The 18298-nt window shown below is 46.1% G+C and overlaps 1 protein-coding gene across 1 annotated transcript in view; it reads left to right on the forward strand.

Moving 5' to 3' along the window:
- Window positions 1–17990, forward strand: part of Mtcl1 (microtubule crosslinking factor 1) — a 132977-nt gene extending 114987 nt beyond the window's left edge. The window contains exons 11-14 of the mRNA XM_042699201.1: window positions 4405–4701; window positions 6545–6576; window positions 9704–11267; window positions 16838–17990. Coding sequence (XP_042555135.1) covers window positions 4405–4701; window positions 6545–6576; window positions 9704–11267; window positions 16838–17029 — 2085 coding nt within the window. The 3' untranslated portion in view covers window positions 17030–17990. The remainder of the gene's footprint in view (window positions 1–4404; window positions 4702–6544; window positions 6577–9703; window positions 11268–16837) is intronic.
- Window positions 17991–18298: the final 308 nt, after the last annotated feature.

Consider the following 18298-nt stretch of genomic DNA (forward strand, 5'->3'; position numbering starts at 1 on the left):
ACTGGGGCTTGAACTCAGCTTGCCTCAGCTTTTTGCTCAAGGTTAGTGGTCTACCTACCATTTGAACCACAATTCTACTTCCAGTTTTTGCTGGCTAAGTGAAGATAAGAGTCTCATGGACTTTCCTGCCTAGGCTAGCTTCAAAGTAACATCCTCAGATCTCAGCTTTCTGAGAAGCTAGGATTACAGGCCTAAGTCATTAGTGCCCAGCATGGTACTCAGCATTTTTTAAGAACATTTTAGAAATCTTAGTGCCCAGTCTAAAACTTGGAGAAAGTGTCTATGGGCAGTCTCTGCAAAAGAGGAAGTTTGCTAAAGAATATATGGGGATGTTATATGTAGAGTTCATACAGATTTACTCATTGAGTTGCCTATTCATTAACCTTTAGCTACACAGTCCCTACATAAAGAAGAAATGTCACTGAACATTCTTTATAACGTACATAGATACCTGACTCCTTCATAAGCTGTATAACCTTGACTGTGATAACTTAATATAGATGGTGAAAGGAGTAACAGTAAATCCCTTTTCCACTTGTAGAACACATGCTTCATAGTTATCTGGTGTCCTTAAATTCCTACAGAACTTCTGCACCACATGAGACACTTTATGTGATAAATGATTGGGAATGTGGTGAAGGTCATGTGAAACATGTTATCAGTCTCTCTGGTCTCAACCTAGGTTTGATGGGGGGGCAGGGTAGTTAACTTTTAATGGAGTCACACTCCATTGCTTCTTTAAATTGTACATTCCCAATTAATATAATGTCACTTGCCTTTTGCTACTTACAGGATTAAAAAGAAAAGCTTGTGTGTCATTTATTTAGTCCCCTTCTAGTAAATTTTTCTCTCCCTCCCCTTTTTGCTTTTTTTTTTTTTGCGCTGGTATCAGGGCTTGAACCCAGTGCTTGGGCACTGTTCCTTAGCATTTTCACTTAAGGCTAGCACTCTACTACTACTTGAGCCACACCTTCAATTCAGCTTTTTTGGTGGTTAATTAGAGATAAGAGTCTCATGGATTTTCCTGCCCCAGCTGCCATGATCCTCACTCAGATCTCGGCCTCCTGAGTAGCTAAAATTACAGGCTTGAGTCACCAGCACCTGGCCTTAGTGTAATCAGCTGCTTCCACAACAACATAAAAGGCCTTCCTTTCAGAACACATTAACAAAGCCTCTGCTTTTCTTTTTGACCAGACTGCAAAGGTGACACTCTTGAGGGCTTATTGTGTTGTGCATTATTTGAAATGCAAATCTGCTAAATTTTCTGTGTGTATTGATGGTTGTTCCGCCGCAAGGTTGCAAGTACAGTGAGATGTGCTGCTGGGAACCACAACCCAGAGGTATCTTAGCTAGAGACATCCAGCCATAGCCACTCTAGCTCATTTTTATGAAACCCAATACTTAGCAGCTTTAGTGAAAGCTGCTCCTGGCTGCCTGGGTTTATTTTTGAAATTCCACTTTACTGAGTTATAATGCGCTTGTTCATAGCTCTCCTCTTTAGTCATTTCTTTCTGCCCCTTTCACACACACACCCTCGCTGCACATTTACAGCTTCTAGTGTGATTCCTGAATTTTAATTCCTTGCCCAAAATAGCTGGAGATGTTCATGTGTTGAAACTAAACTGTGCTGACAGGCATTAGAAACAATAAAAGGCTTTACTTTTTATATGATTTAAGTAAAGCATTGAGCATCTTTAAGAGAACTGAAAAGAACTCTGACTTAGAGAGGGGGAAGAAAGAGTGGAGGAGGCTGAGCTAAAACCTAGAGTGACTTGCTTCTTCCTTAATTTGGCTGTGAACCCGCCTCCAGTGCTCATGTCTAAGCTTAGTATGCTGGAATCTCCATCATCTTCCTCAAAAAAAGTTAAAATAGCACTCTGAAACATTTCTTCCATCACCTCCAAAATTAGTAAAAACGGGTTCGAAGTCCTTTTGTCCTCAGCATCCTTTTTGGCTTTATTCTTGATGACTGTCAGGCTATCAATGTTCTCAAATTAAGACACTCTGGTGCTGCTCATAAAGATGATTTCTTAAAACTCATCATTCTGCATTTCAGGGAGTTTTCAAATTTCCTGGCATCACCCCCAGCAGTTGTGGACTGAAAATCTTTACTTGGTAATCCTGCAGGTCAAATCCAAATGTCACCTTCGGCATTCGGATAATTCACACTTACTGAAGAGAGCACTCTGTCCAAGACAGAGTGTGAGCTTGTCACCCTGTCAAGATCTCATTAGCGATTTAGAGGTGGAAATTGCTTCAGGTCCCAGTTGTGCTTTGGATATGCTTAAGCAGGGAGACTGAGGAAGGTGGGGAGGGTGGAAGGAAGCTAATTGCAGCAGTCCCAATAGTCCTCTGTTATTTTTGTGTAGCTGCTGAATAACCTGCAACCACAAGTTCTCCCTCTGAGGCTGAAAAAGAGGCTAACTTGCCTGGTGCTGGTGGCTGGTGCCTATAATCCTACTTAGGAGGCTGAGAGATCTGAGGATTCAGATTCAAAGTGAGTTTGGCAAGAAAGTCTGTGAGACTCAAATTACCACTAAAGAGAGGGAGAGGGGGAGAGAGAGAGAGACAGAGAGACAGGAAGAGAGAGAGAGAGAGAGAGAGAGAGAAAGAGAGAGAGAGAGAGAGAGAGAGAGAAAAGCTGGAAGTAGAGTTATGGCTGAAGTGGTAGAGTTCCAGTCCTGAGCAAAAAAGCTAAGGGACAGAACTCAGGCCCTGAGTTCAAGCCCCACTATCAACATACACAAAAGAGGCTTATTTGTGTGCCCCTGGCTGAGGGAGTTTCTTATGTGCTGGCTCCTTCAGGGTGCCACTTTTCTGCTCACCATTTGTGTAGGCCCATTTTCCAGAAGAGGAAACTGAGTTGCGTAGAGTTAGGAACTTACCTCTGCCAAAGTCACACATCAACACACAGCTCCTACTCAGATCTCTTCCCCTCCATTGATTTTGTCTTTTGGTTTATTCAAATACCATGGTTTGAACTCAGGGTCTTTTGCTTGCTTGTTGTTTGCCTGGCTGGCACTCTACCACTTGAGCCATACCTCCAGCTTGGTTTTATGTAGCTCTGGTCTTCTGAATAAATGTCTCCTTATTGCTTGAGTTGACCAAGTCAGGCCAAAAAGTATGACCATAAAACGTGTTTGTTTGTTTTTTACTTCAGTCATGCCAGATTTTTTTTTTCCAGTACTGGGTTATGAACTCAGAGCCTCATGCTTGCTAGGCTGACATTCTACTGTTGAAGCATGCCTCCATCTCTTTTTTGCATGGGTTATATGTATAGGGTATCATTTCCTGCCTAGCATGTGTCATTACTGGGATGACAAGCACATACTATTTTGTCCAGTTTCCCTCTGTTGCCGTTTCTGACTAGGCTGGCCTTGAACCGCCATCCTCCTAATCTCAGCCTCCTGTAGTAGTTAAGGTTGCAGGTGTGAGCTACCAGTGCCTGGATATGCCAGATTTTACTTACCTTCACAGACAAGTTTTAATCACCCCAAATAAGTTGTTTAACAAATGATTTAGGGCACTTAGGAAAGTGAAATTCTCCTCAGTGATTTGCCACTGGTTATATACTTCTTCCCTTCCCCTTCCTTCTCTTCTTTTGTCTTTTCTTCTTAAAACAGGGTCTCAAATTTAGCCAAGGCAGGCCTTGAATTTTTAAGTCTTACTGCTTAGGCATTCTAAGTGCTGAATTTAAGTACTACCTGTCAATTTAGAACTCAAAAGAGTTCTAAAGCCAGGCACTGGTGGCTCACGCCTGTAATCCTAGCTACTCAGGAGGCTGAGATCTGAGGATCATGGTTCAAAGCCAGCCAGGGCAGGAAAGACCGTGAGACTCCTATCTCCAATAAACCACCAGAAAACCGGAAGTGGTGCTGTAGCTCAAGTGGTAGAGTGCTCGCCTTGAGCTGAAGAGCTGAGGGTTAGCGCCCAGGCCCAGAGTTCAAGCCCTATGACCGACCAAAAAAAAAAGAGTTCTAAATATGATGTTTGATTATGTTGCATAAAATGAAAATAATAACTATAATTTCCCAGGAGCTTGTACTCAAACGTATAAATACGTATGTTTTATTTAAAAAATGAAGACAAACCAAAAACTCAAAACACACACACACACACACACACACACACACACACACACACTCACACTCTTGTCGGAAACAGTGGCTATACTTGTGTATTGTAGACTTTCTAGTCTAGCTATAATTGTGACTTTTTAAAAAAAGAAAACCTTTGTAATATTATTAGATTTTGAAATTAAGGTTGGAACTTGAGAGTATTTCCTTCTTACCAAGTCTTTCAGCTTGACCTGTATGTCATTCTACAGAGTACAGAAAAGATGGCTTTAGAAAGGCCATCCAACAGAGGAGAGAAGCTAATTATTTCCATTTTTCGCAACTCAAGTTGCAGAAAGAAAACAGTCCTCGGAGAGGTGGCAGTTTCCTGTGTGATCAGAAAGAAGGCAACATCCGTCCCTTGCCCCACCAGGGTGCCCTCCGAGTGTCCCGGCCTGTGTCCATGTGGCCCTGCGTGGACACCGACTCGGTCGCATTTGAAGATCGGCCACTTTCCAAGCTGAAGGAGTCAGACAGGTGCTCGGCCAGTGAGAACCTCTACTTGGATGCCTTGTCCCTGGATGAGGAACCAGAGGAGCCGCCACCCTGTAGGCCTGAGAGGGAGTTCAGGAATTGCCTGCCTGAGGTCAGCCTGAGTTTTGTACATCTTGGTCACCCTCTCCAGAACAAGGGAACTGTCATTAGAACCAGCCAGTTCCTGGCAGAGCCATCTGGCAGGCTCTGTGACATCCTGTGAATTGTAAGAAAGCGAAGTCTTCTCACGGGGTCAGAGCCTCTAACCTTCCTGCGTTATCTGTGGCCAGTTTCCCTTTGCCACTTTGTTTTGGGCGTAGAAACACTGAACTAGTGTCCTGTGTAAGATCAAGCTCTCAAGACTGAGCATTTCCAGCACCACGCAGGAGGAAGTAGATAATTCTGGAAAGTGTATATTTTCGTTCTTGAAACTATAGTATATTGTTATTAATTTTCTAAACGTAATAACAAAATAATTTGTACTAAGGAAATTTCTTAACATTGGGAAATAGCAAATATTACTGAATAAACTCATATTAGTTTTATTCTGACAAATGGGTAGGGGACCAACAGTCAGAAGCTCCATATAAATTAGATATCAATTGGGTGAATTGAGCTAAGTTCTGAAATTTCCACAGCATGGTATGAGGTATTCATTTGGTATGGATGATATCATTTTATTTTTATAGCAATTTTTATTGTGATTAAGTGATTACATACATTTCACAAATTTTACAATATTGTGAGATAGTGATACTTAGAGTCACAAACACATTCTAATCTTCATGGGGCAAATTGTCTTTATCGTGGTCTATATGTTATATCATTTTCAAAGACAGGTCCTAGGGAACATTACCTATAGATCGAGTGTCCATTATTCAAAATGCTGGGACACAGAAGACTTTTAAACTTGGGGGTTTTGTGGAGTTTGGAATATAGTCATTTATATGCAGATGTGACCCAGGTCAAAACAAAAACCATTTGTGTCTCTTATATACTTAATATGCATTATTCATAATTTTGTTCATGAAACAAATGTCAGCACTGAAAGAGTCTCAGGTTTTGGAGTAGCTTGGATTTTGGAGTTTTGGATTATCTATAGCAGTGAGATCAAGTGCTTGTCCTCCACTCTACTTGTCAGATTGGAGGATATCATCATCTATAGGCCATTTCTGGTGGTCCAATGTCAGAGCAGAATGGACATAGGTCTGGGTGGGAACACTGTGTTCTGTTCCCAGTGTTAGTGACTAGGGCTGCCCAGAGGTGAGGGCATGCTCACCTATTAGTAGTACCCCCCTTCAGTATGGACTGTCCTGAGGATTATGGTTCCTTCGCTATCCAAGGCTTGCTTCTTCAAAACCTTATCAGTGCACAAGAATATTTTCTCAGTAGGCAAAATTTGTGTCCGTGTTCTCTGCCAGCACAGATTTCCGTCTCTTCTTCCTAGGGGAAATCACTAAGTGCCCAAGCCTAAAGATGTCACACTGACTCCCATATGCATATGTAGGAGAAGAGACATAATTTGTTACCATATTTATCTCCTTTTCCCCTGTTCCCATCTCCTTCTCCCTTTTCCTCTTCTTTTCCTCGCCAGCCCCCTCCCCTCCCCTGCCAACATTCAGGTCACAAGAAGCTAGTTCTGAAATCCATGCAGTGTAGAAGGCCTTTAGGGAAACATAGAAGTTCCTCCAGGACAAGGCAGCCTTTCTTACGCAGAAAGGCTTCTCCCTTGACTGCAGAAGCTCCAGCACCCCTCATCATGCTCTGGGCTCTGCTTCTATTGTTGTATTTCAAAGGATCTGGGGCAGGAGCACTGTTGACGAACACTTGGCTCAGTGTACATTTTCAATGGTGTCTTCTCAGGAGGGTGGAACAGAACTACTCATTTTAGCCTAGGCAAGGCTCCTAGACAGCCCAAATCAACTGATTCTGATGAGCTGATTTCTTCCTTACAGGATGAAGAAAATCATAAGGGAAATCTTCAAAGGTAAGTGTAATATGAAAATAGAGATTATATATATATTATATATATTAGAGATTATATATATTATAGATTATATATATAATATGAAGATAGAGAAAAATAAATGTGTCTTCCCATGGAGCATTTGTATATAGACACTTAAATAATTGTTTTTTTATTATTCAATTAATATGTATTTTTTTAGGATAAGCAGCAAAAAGCCTAACTACAGTTGTATGTATAAAGGACTGCTAAGTTCAGTGGGTTTTGAAAAGTCTGTGAGAAATCTCTCTTCATGTGAAGTTTGGAGAAATGCATTTTATACACTATAGATTTTAAAGTTCTAGTAGGAAGATTTCACTACAAGTTTTTCCTGACAGTAATCCCTCCCTGCAAAAATTGCATGGCGGCTGATCGTGCTGGTGTTGGTTACATACCAGTTTTCTTATTTCCAGTCTTGCTCTCTCTAGCTTTACTTCTTTACTCTAACTGAATACGTTTCCACTACTCAGGGATTTGCTGTTTCCACCACTCCTCGCCCCTGACTTTCTCATGAACGTGGAGTGTGTGAATGACTGTCTCTTGCCCATTCTGAACATCAGATCCATATAGCCCCTAGAGCTACCTGGTACTTTTCTGTCCCTCGCTCTGTCTTTCTCTGCTCATTCTCAGGTACTTAAAAGGCAACACCTGAGGGCTTAGGCTCCAGATGCTTCTGCTTCTCACTAGCCCCATTATGTTGCATTGGTTGGCAAACTGGTTTTGTTTTTGTTTTTGGTCATGAGGCCTGAACTTTGGGCCTGGGCTCTATCCCCCAGTTCTTCGGCTCAAGGCTAGCGTTCTACCAGTTGAACCACAGCACTACTTCCGGCTTTTTCTGTTTGTGTGGTGCTGAGGAATCGAACCCAGGGCCTCATGCATACAAGGCAAGCACTCTTCCACTGAGCCACTTTCCCAGCCCTGCTGAACTTTTCTGATGCTCAGTTTTCAGCTTACACATGATAATGCACATGTCCCTGATATAGGAGAATCAGTGAACAGTGATTAGCTTTTGTCCCCTACTCATGTCAGCAGCCTCAGTGTCTGGGTCAGGGTCAGGATTACCTTCCTTTACCACCCAGCCTCTGGCTTTGCTATTTCCAGTAAGAAACATCTTACTTAAGCTAGGTGCCATTCGCTTATGCTTGTAATTCTAACTAGTCAGAAGGTTGAGATCTGAGAATCACAGAAGCCATCTTGGGCAGGAAAGACCATAGACACTCTCTGTCTCTCTGTCTCTCTGTCTCTCTTTCTCTTTCCATATATACATATATACATATATATATATATATATATATATATATACACACATACACACACACACATACATACTGTACAGAGGGGTTACAGTTACATGAGAAAGGTAAGGAGTCCATTTCCTATTGAACATTGTTACCCCCTCCTTTGTTTTTCCCCTACCACTTTGCTCCCCACTTCCCTGGTCATAGATCTTTATCTCCAATTTACCCCTAAAAAACTGGAAGTGGAACTGTGGCTCCAGTGGTAACCTAGCCATGATGAGTAATACACTCACCATCTTACGTATGTACTGTAACCCCTTTGGACATCACCTTGACAATAAAATTAAATTTAGGGGGAAAAACCCCAAAACTAATGGACAGCTCCCAGGTCCTGATTTCAAACTCCAACACTGGCATCAAAACAACAACAGCAAAATACAAAAATATACTTATTTCTGTTAATTTCAAAAGTAATCCATGCTTGCTGTAAAGTGTAAGCAGCATCAAAATGTCTGAAATGGAAATGGGATGGTGCTTCCTGACCCCTTTCCCCTCTGTTTCTCACTATTGGGTAGGTTTCCTCCATACTTCTTGCTTCTGTATGTGCTTCCAATTCTTGTGGTCTTATTTTGTTTGCTTAGCCAATACTAAGGTAGAAGCCACTCTTTTCTCTGATATTTTCTGTACTGCTATGTCCAATTGAGTCCCAGAACATGAAGACCAAATCCATATCTGCCCCAGGTCCTGTGCACTAGTGGTCCAGTAGATGGCTTAGAGCAGAACCCCTATTCTGGCTTCCTCGTCATATACTTGATCTCAAACCTCTTTGGCAGTCCTGGGCTGGTGTAGAACCCTAGGAAGCTTCCCTTGGGAGGCAAGGGAAACATTAACATATCCCATAAGAAACTAGTCTTGTTTTGGAGGCAGTGAGTCTGTCCAACTACCCTCCCACCCGACTCCAACTGGAAGGCTCCAGGCCACAGTTTCTGTTCCCCAAGTTACTGGACATAGCCAGTCCCAAGTCTCCGTGCCGATCCCTTCTGTGGCCTAGTAGGTGGATAATCTGTCTGACACTTCAGCAGACCCCCAGCCTGACAGATATGCATCCTAGTACCTCTGTAGTGGCTGCAGGGCAGGGGTGCAGGGTGTAGGGAAATTCCATGAATTTCTGTTGAGATGAATCTATGGAACTGGTACTCACATTGAAGGAGTGGACACCCAAACCATGTGCATCAGGCAGCAGCTTAACATGCACTGCTTCTTGCTTTGGCTTATCTCTTTACCCTTTAGTTGTGCTCACATGTCTAGGGAAGATTTTCTCCTCTTTGGGACATAATGGAGGAGCACAAACAGCTACCCCAAAAGACTTGATCATAAAGAAGGCAGAGAAAGCAAGCTGTTGGTAAGTTTGGCAGAGCCAGATAGAGTTGTCTGAAATATTATTTGATACACTTCCTCCTTTCTCTCACATCTTCCAAGTGACCTTCCAAGCAGTAGTCCTGTAAGTGCATAGAGGACCAGGGCAAGGCTGGCCAAGTGAACAGAGACCTCAGATTGTAGCTCTGTGCCACATTCCCTCTTTCTGCTCACAATTTACTGTAGTGAGGGACACGGAATGTTCACATCCATCAGATGCTGGTAATTAGTAAGTCACAGTTGGCTGCAACGGAGCTACTCACCGGGCATGGAGAGCCAGGGCTCACCCAGGGGGAAGTGTGATGGCTGTGCAGCCCACCTTCTACTCATTTCCTCAGCAGTTGGGGGCTGACTGTATTAAATCCTCACCAATGCAAGCTGTAGGGGAATACCTGTAAGGGCCAGGTGGGGCTTCCTGGTGGCTACTGACACCCTCTGCTTTCGGCCTTTTTCAGAGCCATGTCTGTGTCCTGCATGTCTGAATTCCAGCGTCTCATGGATGTTTCTCCCTTCCTGCCTGAGAAGGGCCTGCCACCTGCCAGCAGCAAGGAGGATGTCACCCCACCCCTGTCTCCTGACGACCTGAAGTACATTGAGGAGTTCAACAGCAAGAGCTGGGACTATACACCCCCTAGGGCTGGGACTGACAGGCCTCAGGACCTCTGGGCAGATCGGACCGAGGTGGGGCGGGCAGGACACGAGGCCACAGCAGAGTCTTTCCCCGACTCCTCCTGGTATCTGACCACAAGTGTCACCATGACCACAGACACTATGACCAGCCCTGAGCACTGCCAGAAGCAGCCCCTGCGAAGCCACGTCCTCACTGAACAATCTGGGGTGCGAGTGTTGCACAGCCCACCCGCTGTCCGCAGGGTGGATACCATTGTGACAGCTGGCAGTGAGGGCCGGAGCCGGCTGGACCCTGAAGGTCCCTTTCCCACAGGCAGGGCCAGAGGGGGCCTGGGAGATGCCAGGGGGGGCCATCCTGAGCCCGGGCTCAGCAGGTGGCCTTGTGCTACCTCCAGACACCCCAGAGACTTCACGGAAGGGACTCTCCGGCCCCTTGATGGCCCCCTATGCCCCTCTCTAGGGTTTGCACCCCCACTGCACAGCCTGGATATGTCTAAGAACATGAGTGACGACATGAAGGAGGTGGCCTTCTCCGTCAGGAGTGCCATCTGCTCCGGTTCCACCGAGCCACAAGTCAGGGACATGGCCTGCCAGACCAATGGGTCCCGGACAGCAGGGACGCAGACCATCCAGAGCATCAGTGTGGGCCTGCAGACTGAAGCCCTGCGTGGCGGCGGCGTCACCAGCAGTCCCCACAAGTGTCTCACGCCAAAGGCCGGGGGCGGCACCACACCTGTGTCTTCTCCTTCCCGCAGCCTCAGGAACAGGCAGGTGGCCCCTGCCATCGAGAAGGTGCAGGCCAAGTTTGAACGCACCTGCTGCTCCCCCAAGTATGGTTCACCCAAGCTGCAGCGGAAACCCCTCTCCAAAGCAGAACAGCCAAACAGCCGGGCCTCACCAGGGTTGGTCCAGAAAGGGTACAGCGAGTCAGCCTGGGCCCGCTCCACCACCACAAGAGAGAGCCCTGTGCACACCACCATCAATGATGGCCTTTCTAGCCTCTTCAACATCATTGACCACAGCCCTGTGGTACAGGACCCCTTCCAGAAGGGGGTGAGGGCCGGGAGTCGGTCTCGCTCAGCTGAACCCCGACAAGAGTTAGGCCCGGGCCAGGAAACAGGCACCAGTTCCCGAGGACGATCACCTAGCCCCCTTGGGATGGGCTCAGAGATGTGCAGAGAGGACGGGGGAGAGGGCACACCAGTGAAGCAGGACTTGTCTGCTCCTCCTGGTTACACACTCACTGAGACTGTGGCCCGGATTCTCAACAAGAAGCTTCTGGAGCATGCCTTAAAGGAGGAGAGGAGGCAGGCCACCCATGGCCCTCCCAGTCTTACCAGTGACAGCCACACAGGAGACTCAGCCACGGCTGAGCCAGGGTCCATGGAGGTAAAGAATGCTGAATGGCCACACCCTTTCCCCCCAGCTCTTCATTTAGCTACTGGGCATGTGGATGAGACCCAGGGTGAAACCTGGGAAGTGATTTCAGGAGTCCCTGGAATCCATGACGGTTTACTGTACTCTGGGGAGGAGCAGGGTATACAGGAGAATGAGATAGGTCGAACCATGGATCCTAACACTTTGTGAAGACCAGTCATTTTCCTGTCCTCAGAAAAATCATGGAGGGCATGGTTTGATCCAGGCTTTCTGTCTTTTGGTATCTGGGCCTACACTTGGGGCATAGTGTACCCTCTTTCTGCATGACTAGGAGCATGAGAACACTAAGAGAATGTGCAAAGGGTGTGCATGAGAGTGAGTGTGAAAACAGCATGTGTTAAAAGTGTAAACTGATTATCTGAACACTGAAAAATGAGTGTGTGAAAGCTATGTGCAGTGAATGTATATGAAGAGCTGCATGTGTGAAGACTGAATGGAGTGTGAACTCTGAAAGCTAAGCAAGTGTGGAAACTGCATGTGTGAAATGAGTGTGTGAACACTGAAAAATGACTGTGAGGGCTGGGAAGGTGGCTCAGTGGTAGAGCGCTTGCCTTGCATGCATGAGGCCCTGGGTTCGATTCCTCAGCACCACATAAACAGAAAAAGCCGGAAGTGGCGCTGTGGGCTCAAGCGGTCTAGTGCTCGCCTTGAGCTGAAGAGCTGAGGGACAGCGCCTAGGCCCAGAGTTCAGGTCCACGACTGGCAAAAAAAAAAAAAAAAGAAAAAGAAAAGAAAAATGACTGAAAGCTATGTTCACCAGGCATATGTGAAGATGGAACTGAGTGTGAACACTGAAAGCTAAGCACGGGTGAAACAGCAGGCATGGAAACTGCATTGTGAAATGAGTATGTGTGAAAACCGTGAATGTGAGAAATGTGTAAGCGCTGAGTGTGTAAAAATTGCAGCTGTGTGTGTAAACTGCATGTGTCAGGTTTTGCATGTCACAGATCTCAAGTGGGATTATTGAAGGGAGCCAGAGAACATCTGGGCCACATCAGGAGCATGTGTCTCATGAGGAACTACTACTGTATTTGGCATGGACCCAGTGTTGGTATAAGCCAGCAGTCTGGCATCTTAGTCTCACCTTCATTTCAATGAATCCCCCTTGCATTAAAATCAGATGAAACAAATGGGCGCCATCAAAATCCGGCCTTTGTGCAGGATGATGCTGACTGTTCCCTTGACATCGTGCGAAAGTCAGTCATTCCCTGAGTTTTATCCATTGCGTATCCCCACACTGGTGTCATACCTCTGTGGAAAAACTTCCATTTCCACCTCCAGGATGAAGTCTGACGGTGGTGACAAATGAACAGCTGATGTTGGTCACCCAGGGAGGTGGCTTCCCTGTGCTGACTGGACAGTGCATGCCTATACACATGCCACCTTCCAGGAGCCCAGATGAGCCCGAGTCACATGAACATTGTCCAGGCCTGGGTGGGCCAGCTGACAGCCAGGGTCAGAAGAAGGCAGGACAGCAATAGGGCCACTGCTGGGCCACACTACTGCTTCCCTGTCACCCCTGAGCAGCCACGGCTTGAGCAGTAAGGAGGGAAAAAAAGGTGTATTCATGGGTCACCTGATCATACTTCCCATGGCATAAACATGGTGGGTAATGTTCCCAGTCCAACTTACCAAGGAATATTTAGCTCAGAATGCAGAGTTTCAATCTTAATTAGATCAAAGTATGTCAATTTGCCAATGGCATACCAATATGGTGATTCCATATGATTCTAGCTGATTCAAATATAGATGGTATACGGTCTACTGTCCCTAAGAGCTGAGCCTTAGTGATAAAGTCATTTACACCCTGTCTGAGCCAGACAGAAACGGCTAGGTAAGGCATTTCAGGTAACAACTGGAGACATCTTCGGTTACCCAAGTCCTGGGGAGCCCTCAGGTAAGTACAGATCATTTTGTATACAGTACACTACTTTTTTACACCTATGCAGAAATCAGTGAAAACTAGAGCTTTGTCCTAAAGCATTATTACCTGGCTGTGTCAATTTTTTTTTCAGCACTGGAGATTGAACCCAGGGTCTTTTTTGTGCAGGGCCCAAAGCCTTATGTGTATTGTATGTTTTAGGAACCAAACTTTCAGCCACTGAATGAGTTTTTCACAGTATGTGTAATGTAAAATAAATAGCTCAATGACACCACAGTGGTCTAAAGATGGTCATGTTCATGCAAAGCAGCATTGCTTTTGCCCTCGGCAGAGCATCACTGTACATTTTTTTTTTCTGTTGTGGGGCTTGAACTCTGGGCCTGGGCACTGTCCCTCAGCAATTCAGCTCAAGGCTAGCACTCTATCACTTGAGCCACAGCACACTTCTAGTTTTCTGAGTGGTTTATTGGAGATAAATGTCTCACAGACTTTCCTTGCCGGGGCTGGTTTTGAACGATGATCCTCAGATCTCAGCCTCCTGAGTAGCTAGGATTACAGGCATGAGCCACCGGCACCTGGCTTCACTTTACATTTTTGTCTCTCCTGTGTTTGCCAGCAGACAGTTTGGGGGCTCAGCACCTGCACAGACTTCCTGGCAATGTCTCAGTGCCATAGGCTTTTCCCTTTCCTGTCAAAAGCTAGCTTGTTCTAGATCCCAGCAGAATTACTTCGTTTGAACTGACTTTGTATATTAGGTTCCTTGAGAGGCACCTCGCTCCCACCCTCCATGAGACATCAACACTTCTAGCTCAGCTTTCCCAGCCTACGTTGTGTGGAATCCCTCCTAGACCTTTGCTCAGAGATCTTGAGCCCCAGGTAACGTGGGGGACAGGAAGTGTGCCTTCTGACTTCACTGTCATCTCACCAGCAAGGATGACATGGCCTAGTGTGGCATTGCAGAGAGCAGCTGTGTGTGAGGGGAAAGGGGTGCCACCTAAGGGGACATTATAGCACCAACAGTAGGAGTTCCATGGCTGTAAGTAGTGCAGCCCCTTTCCAGTACAGCAGTAGGGCTGCTCTCTTGCCATGCCTGGCAGAGACAAGTGCTCAGGGCATCTCAGGAAGCCTGGCAACAGCAAGGAGGTCCAGGGACTTCCTCACGGCTGTCTTCCCTCTGCAGCTGGTGGTGGAGGGCAGGCCGTGGCCTGAGCACTGAAGCCACCCTCCCACACTCCGTTTTCTCCTGGTGTCCCACTCTCTGTCACCACTCTTGATGTTAAACTTTGATTGCTCTCCTGTTTTTAAATACCCTTTCCAACCGGCTTGTTTTCTCTTCTTTCTGTCTGTCCAGAACCAAACTGTCTTACTAACTGCCCCGTGGGGACTCTAGTCCTGCCCACCTCACGCTGTAAGTGCCTCCTTCCTTCCAAGCTGTCCAGAGTCATGTGTGTAACTTGTCTGTCTTGTGCTTGGTGTCTGACATTCATCATCATCTTGGCACATTCTCTCCATGAAACCCTCTACATTGCCTCCAGGAGCAATCTGGCAAACCCAGACTCCTCCATTTGCCCTGCTCAGTGGTTGACTGCTTTGTGGGAAGATACTGTTGAGACTTCCTCCCTCCTGCAGTTTGCAGGGGTGTTGTCTGCATAGGGGTCTTGTCTGAGGGCATCTTATAGCCTTGTCTCTGCAGGCACCTAAGCTCCGACCACTCATCCACATTTAGGAATCATACGTACATTGCCAGATGCTGGAATTATGTTCTGAGACTTTGCTAGTTTTCTCAAGCATACCAGACAGAACAACTCCCAATGCATCTCATCTCAGATGAGACTATAGGTGACAGTTAAGTGACTGACAAATATTGGTCAAATGAATAAAGATCAAAGGCATCCCTTCTCTCAAACTCGAGAGCCTGAATTGAAGGATTCAGAAGGGTCTATTTGACTTCCCACCAAGGATAGGCACCATGTAATTCATCCACGGTCTTAACCCCCAAATTGAGTACAGCCTATGTAGTCAGCTATCTGATAAAATGTGTCCTTATGCACAAATGCAGAGGGTGTGGGAAGACCACTTCCAGACGAGCTGTGAGATCAGTACAGGCCATAGGCCCATGTGAGCCCTGCAAGGGCCTCTGGGGAAAGGCAGCATGGCTTGGTTATCTGTACAGGCAAATGCTAGTGACTTGGAGAGGGGTCCCCAGAAGCCCTTCCACCAAGTGGGGGTGGCAGCTAAATGAACTTGTAATGGCATTCTGATCAGTGCCCACCACCTATGCACACAACACTCAGCTCCACTTACAGTACTGTAAGAGAACACACACGTGCCCCAGGCGTGTGTCCTGTCACCCTGGCTTAGTTGGCACCTGTGGCGTGTTAGCCAGGGCTCCAGTCTGGTGCTCACTGTCCTATGCACATAAGTGCTTTGCTCAGACTCTGCTCCCATAGAGTGCCAACCCCACCCAACAGAGGCAGGGGCCCTGAAGGAACCATCTCCAGTGGCAACATCCCTCCTCCTGGCCACACAAGTCGTACCACCCTACCCCATCGCTCATCAGAAGCCTGTGGACCCATGCTGCTCTTAGGTTATACTGTACTTAATCATCTCCACACATCCTCTGCCATGACCCATCTTCCTAAATAGCATTGTTCACCCATGTAGTACTGTCATCTGTCTTTCCCGCCTTTCATTGTTCCCTGGCTCAGCTCTCAGTGGTCTTTTCCATCGCTTGCCATAACTCTCTAAATCCTCCAATTCACTTCCTGACTTTTGTGAGTCCTCATCCTCTGTCATTCCTGCTGTGCAGTAACTCTTGTCTTTCAGTTGTATGGTGCTCTACCATTGGAGCCACATCTCTGCTTTCAGCTTTTCGCTGGTTAATTGGAGTAAAAGTCTCACAGACTTTCCTGCCTGGGCTGGCTTCAAATCATGATTCCCAGATTTGAGTCTAGTGGCTAGAATTACAGGTGTCAGCCACTGGTGCCTGGTTTTGATGTTCTTTTAATTATAGGTGACTGGCATTGTGGCCAAGTGTGTCTCATATGATGAATGCTCAGAGCATTCAGGTGTCTGGAACATGGAATCACAAGTGCACTTGGATACCAATTTGTCAAAATGCTGCTATATTAAAGAATCACTAAAGAAAACTAGACCTCAATTAAAATTTCTGCCTGCAGCATTTTTTTTTTCATGTTGTGGGAGTTTGTTTAGCCTACTGCCAGTCAGCTTGGAATAAACAGTAGCAGAGTTCGTTGTAAGATGAGGCTTGTTGTGAATGTAGCTGACTGAAATCATAGTCTCTGTGAGCCTCTAATAGACTAAAGCCCTGCAGGACCAAAGGATCCTTCAAGAGACCCAGTGATGGCTCCGCTTAGGTGTGACTATGATGTGGTGGCCACAGTTGCTTGCCCTCTCTTGTATGTCCAGCCCAATTCTGGAGAAGTTCTGTGAGTAGGCCTATCTCACTGGTTTGCCGCATTCTGATAGTAATTTTTCCCATTCATATTCATTCATATTCAGAAGTCGCCCATAGTCTCTTCCATGTGACTTGCATCTGTTGGGACGTATGCTGGGAGAAATGATGCACTGGTGAGACTGCCCTGTCAGTAACACTATCTCCCCTTTCTTGACTCCAAAGGAACTACCTTGTTCTGCACTAGCACCATCCCTAGAGCCCTGCTTCTCCAGGCCCGAGAGACCAGCAAACCGTCGCCCTCCATCCCGGTGGGCTCCACCTCCCCCCACTGCCTCACAGTCTCAGTCACCCGGAGACCCAACACCCTTGGAGGAGCACCCTGACGAGGATCCAGCAGAGAAGCCACTCCCGTGACGCAAAGCTTGCATGGATTATCACAGAATAATTCACTGTGATTTGCATAACCACACCCTCAGCCCAAACTAAACTCTGCCCCAAAGGAGAGATGTGATTTTCTCAAGGTGGAAGAACGTTTTCAATGAACACACAGCTGCTGAATGTCCAACCCAGGAGACTCAGATGTTTCTAGAATGAAACAATAAATGTGCCTGTAATAACTTAATTTTTTTCATAGCTCAGAAAACTATTTTTGTCTCCATTTTTTACACCACAGTATATTAAATTAAAAGGTAAATAAGGTATAAATAGATTTAAAATATAAGAGTTTTTAAAAATGGACACTTTTAAGAGATACTGAGCACCCTTGCTGTCAGTCCTGACTGCCTCTCATATTTGCACTGTTCTGTTTTGATTGGGATTATCTCTATGTTGAATTTAGGATGTTTTAAGTTAATTTTATTTTGTCTGTGTTAATGATTTTGTTTTAGGAATTAAAAAAAAATGCTTCAGACTGTCTTATTTTGTTGTAGTGGAAAAGCCATGAAGCCAGTAGATCAGAGAGAGATTCTACAAGCTGGAGGGGTACAGGTCAACGGTTTTGAGAAGGTACAGAGTCCCCAAGTGGGCATAGAAAATTTGCTGTGTGGTCCACACCACCAGCTGCACGTCTTCGGGTGCATGTACATAACGCTGCACTGTCCTTGCGCTCACCCACCCGTGCACCGTCTGGTCCACTGTAACCCGTCGTGAAGTCCTCGTACTGTACTGTTACTGTTGGTCCCTTTGCATCGATGTAACAACAGCAACATTTTACAATTATTGTTCAAACATTAACTGGCAATGTACAGTGTTCACTCAACATTTTCTTTGTAAAGAAAAGCACTACAGGAATCCCGAGGATACCAATGGAGACAAACGGTGCCTCAGAGGGTCAGAGACCATGATGAAGTAGAAATAAAGCCTTTACAAGCCAGCAGCACAGTGTTGGGTCCTGTGTTTCATGTGGCCACTTTTCTGGGAAGCATTTTGTGGCTGAACGACTGAGAGAAAGGAGAGGCAGTGTGAGGAGGAAACAGGCAATGTGTCATAGGGCTGCACTATTTTTTTTTGGTGGGGGGGAGGTCCAGTCGTGGGGCCTGAACTCTGGGCCTGGGCACTGTCCCTCAGCTCTTCAGCTCAAGGCTAGTGCTCTAACACATGAGCCACCTTCCCAGCCCCAGGCTGCACTCGTGTGTGTACAATGAGGTCACTGTTTTACTAGACTCTATGGCAGGGTCATGGTAG

This window comes from Dipodomys spectabilis, unplaced genomic scaffold (genome assembly GCF_019054845.1).
Source record: "Dipodomys spectabilis isolate Male_0828 unplaced genomic scaffold, ASM1905484v1 ptg000235l, whole genome shotgun sequence".
Taxonomy (NCBI): Eukaryota; Metazoa; Chordata; class Mammalia; order Rodentia; family Heteromyidae; genus Dipodomys; species Dipodomys spectabilis.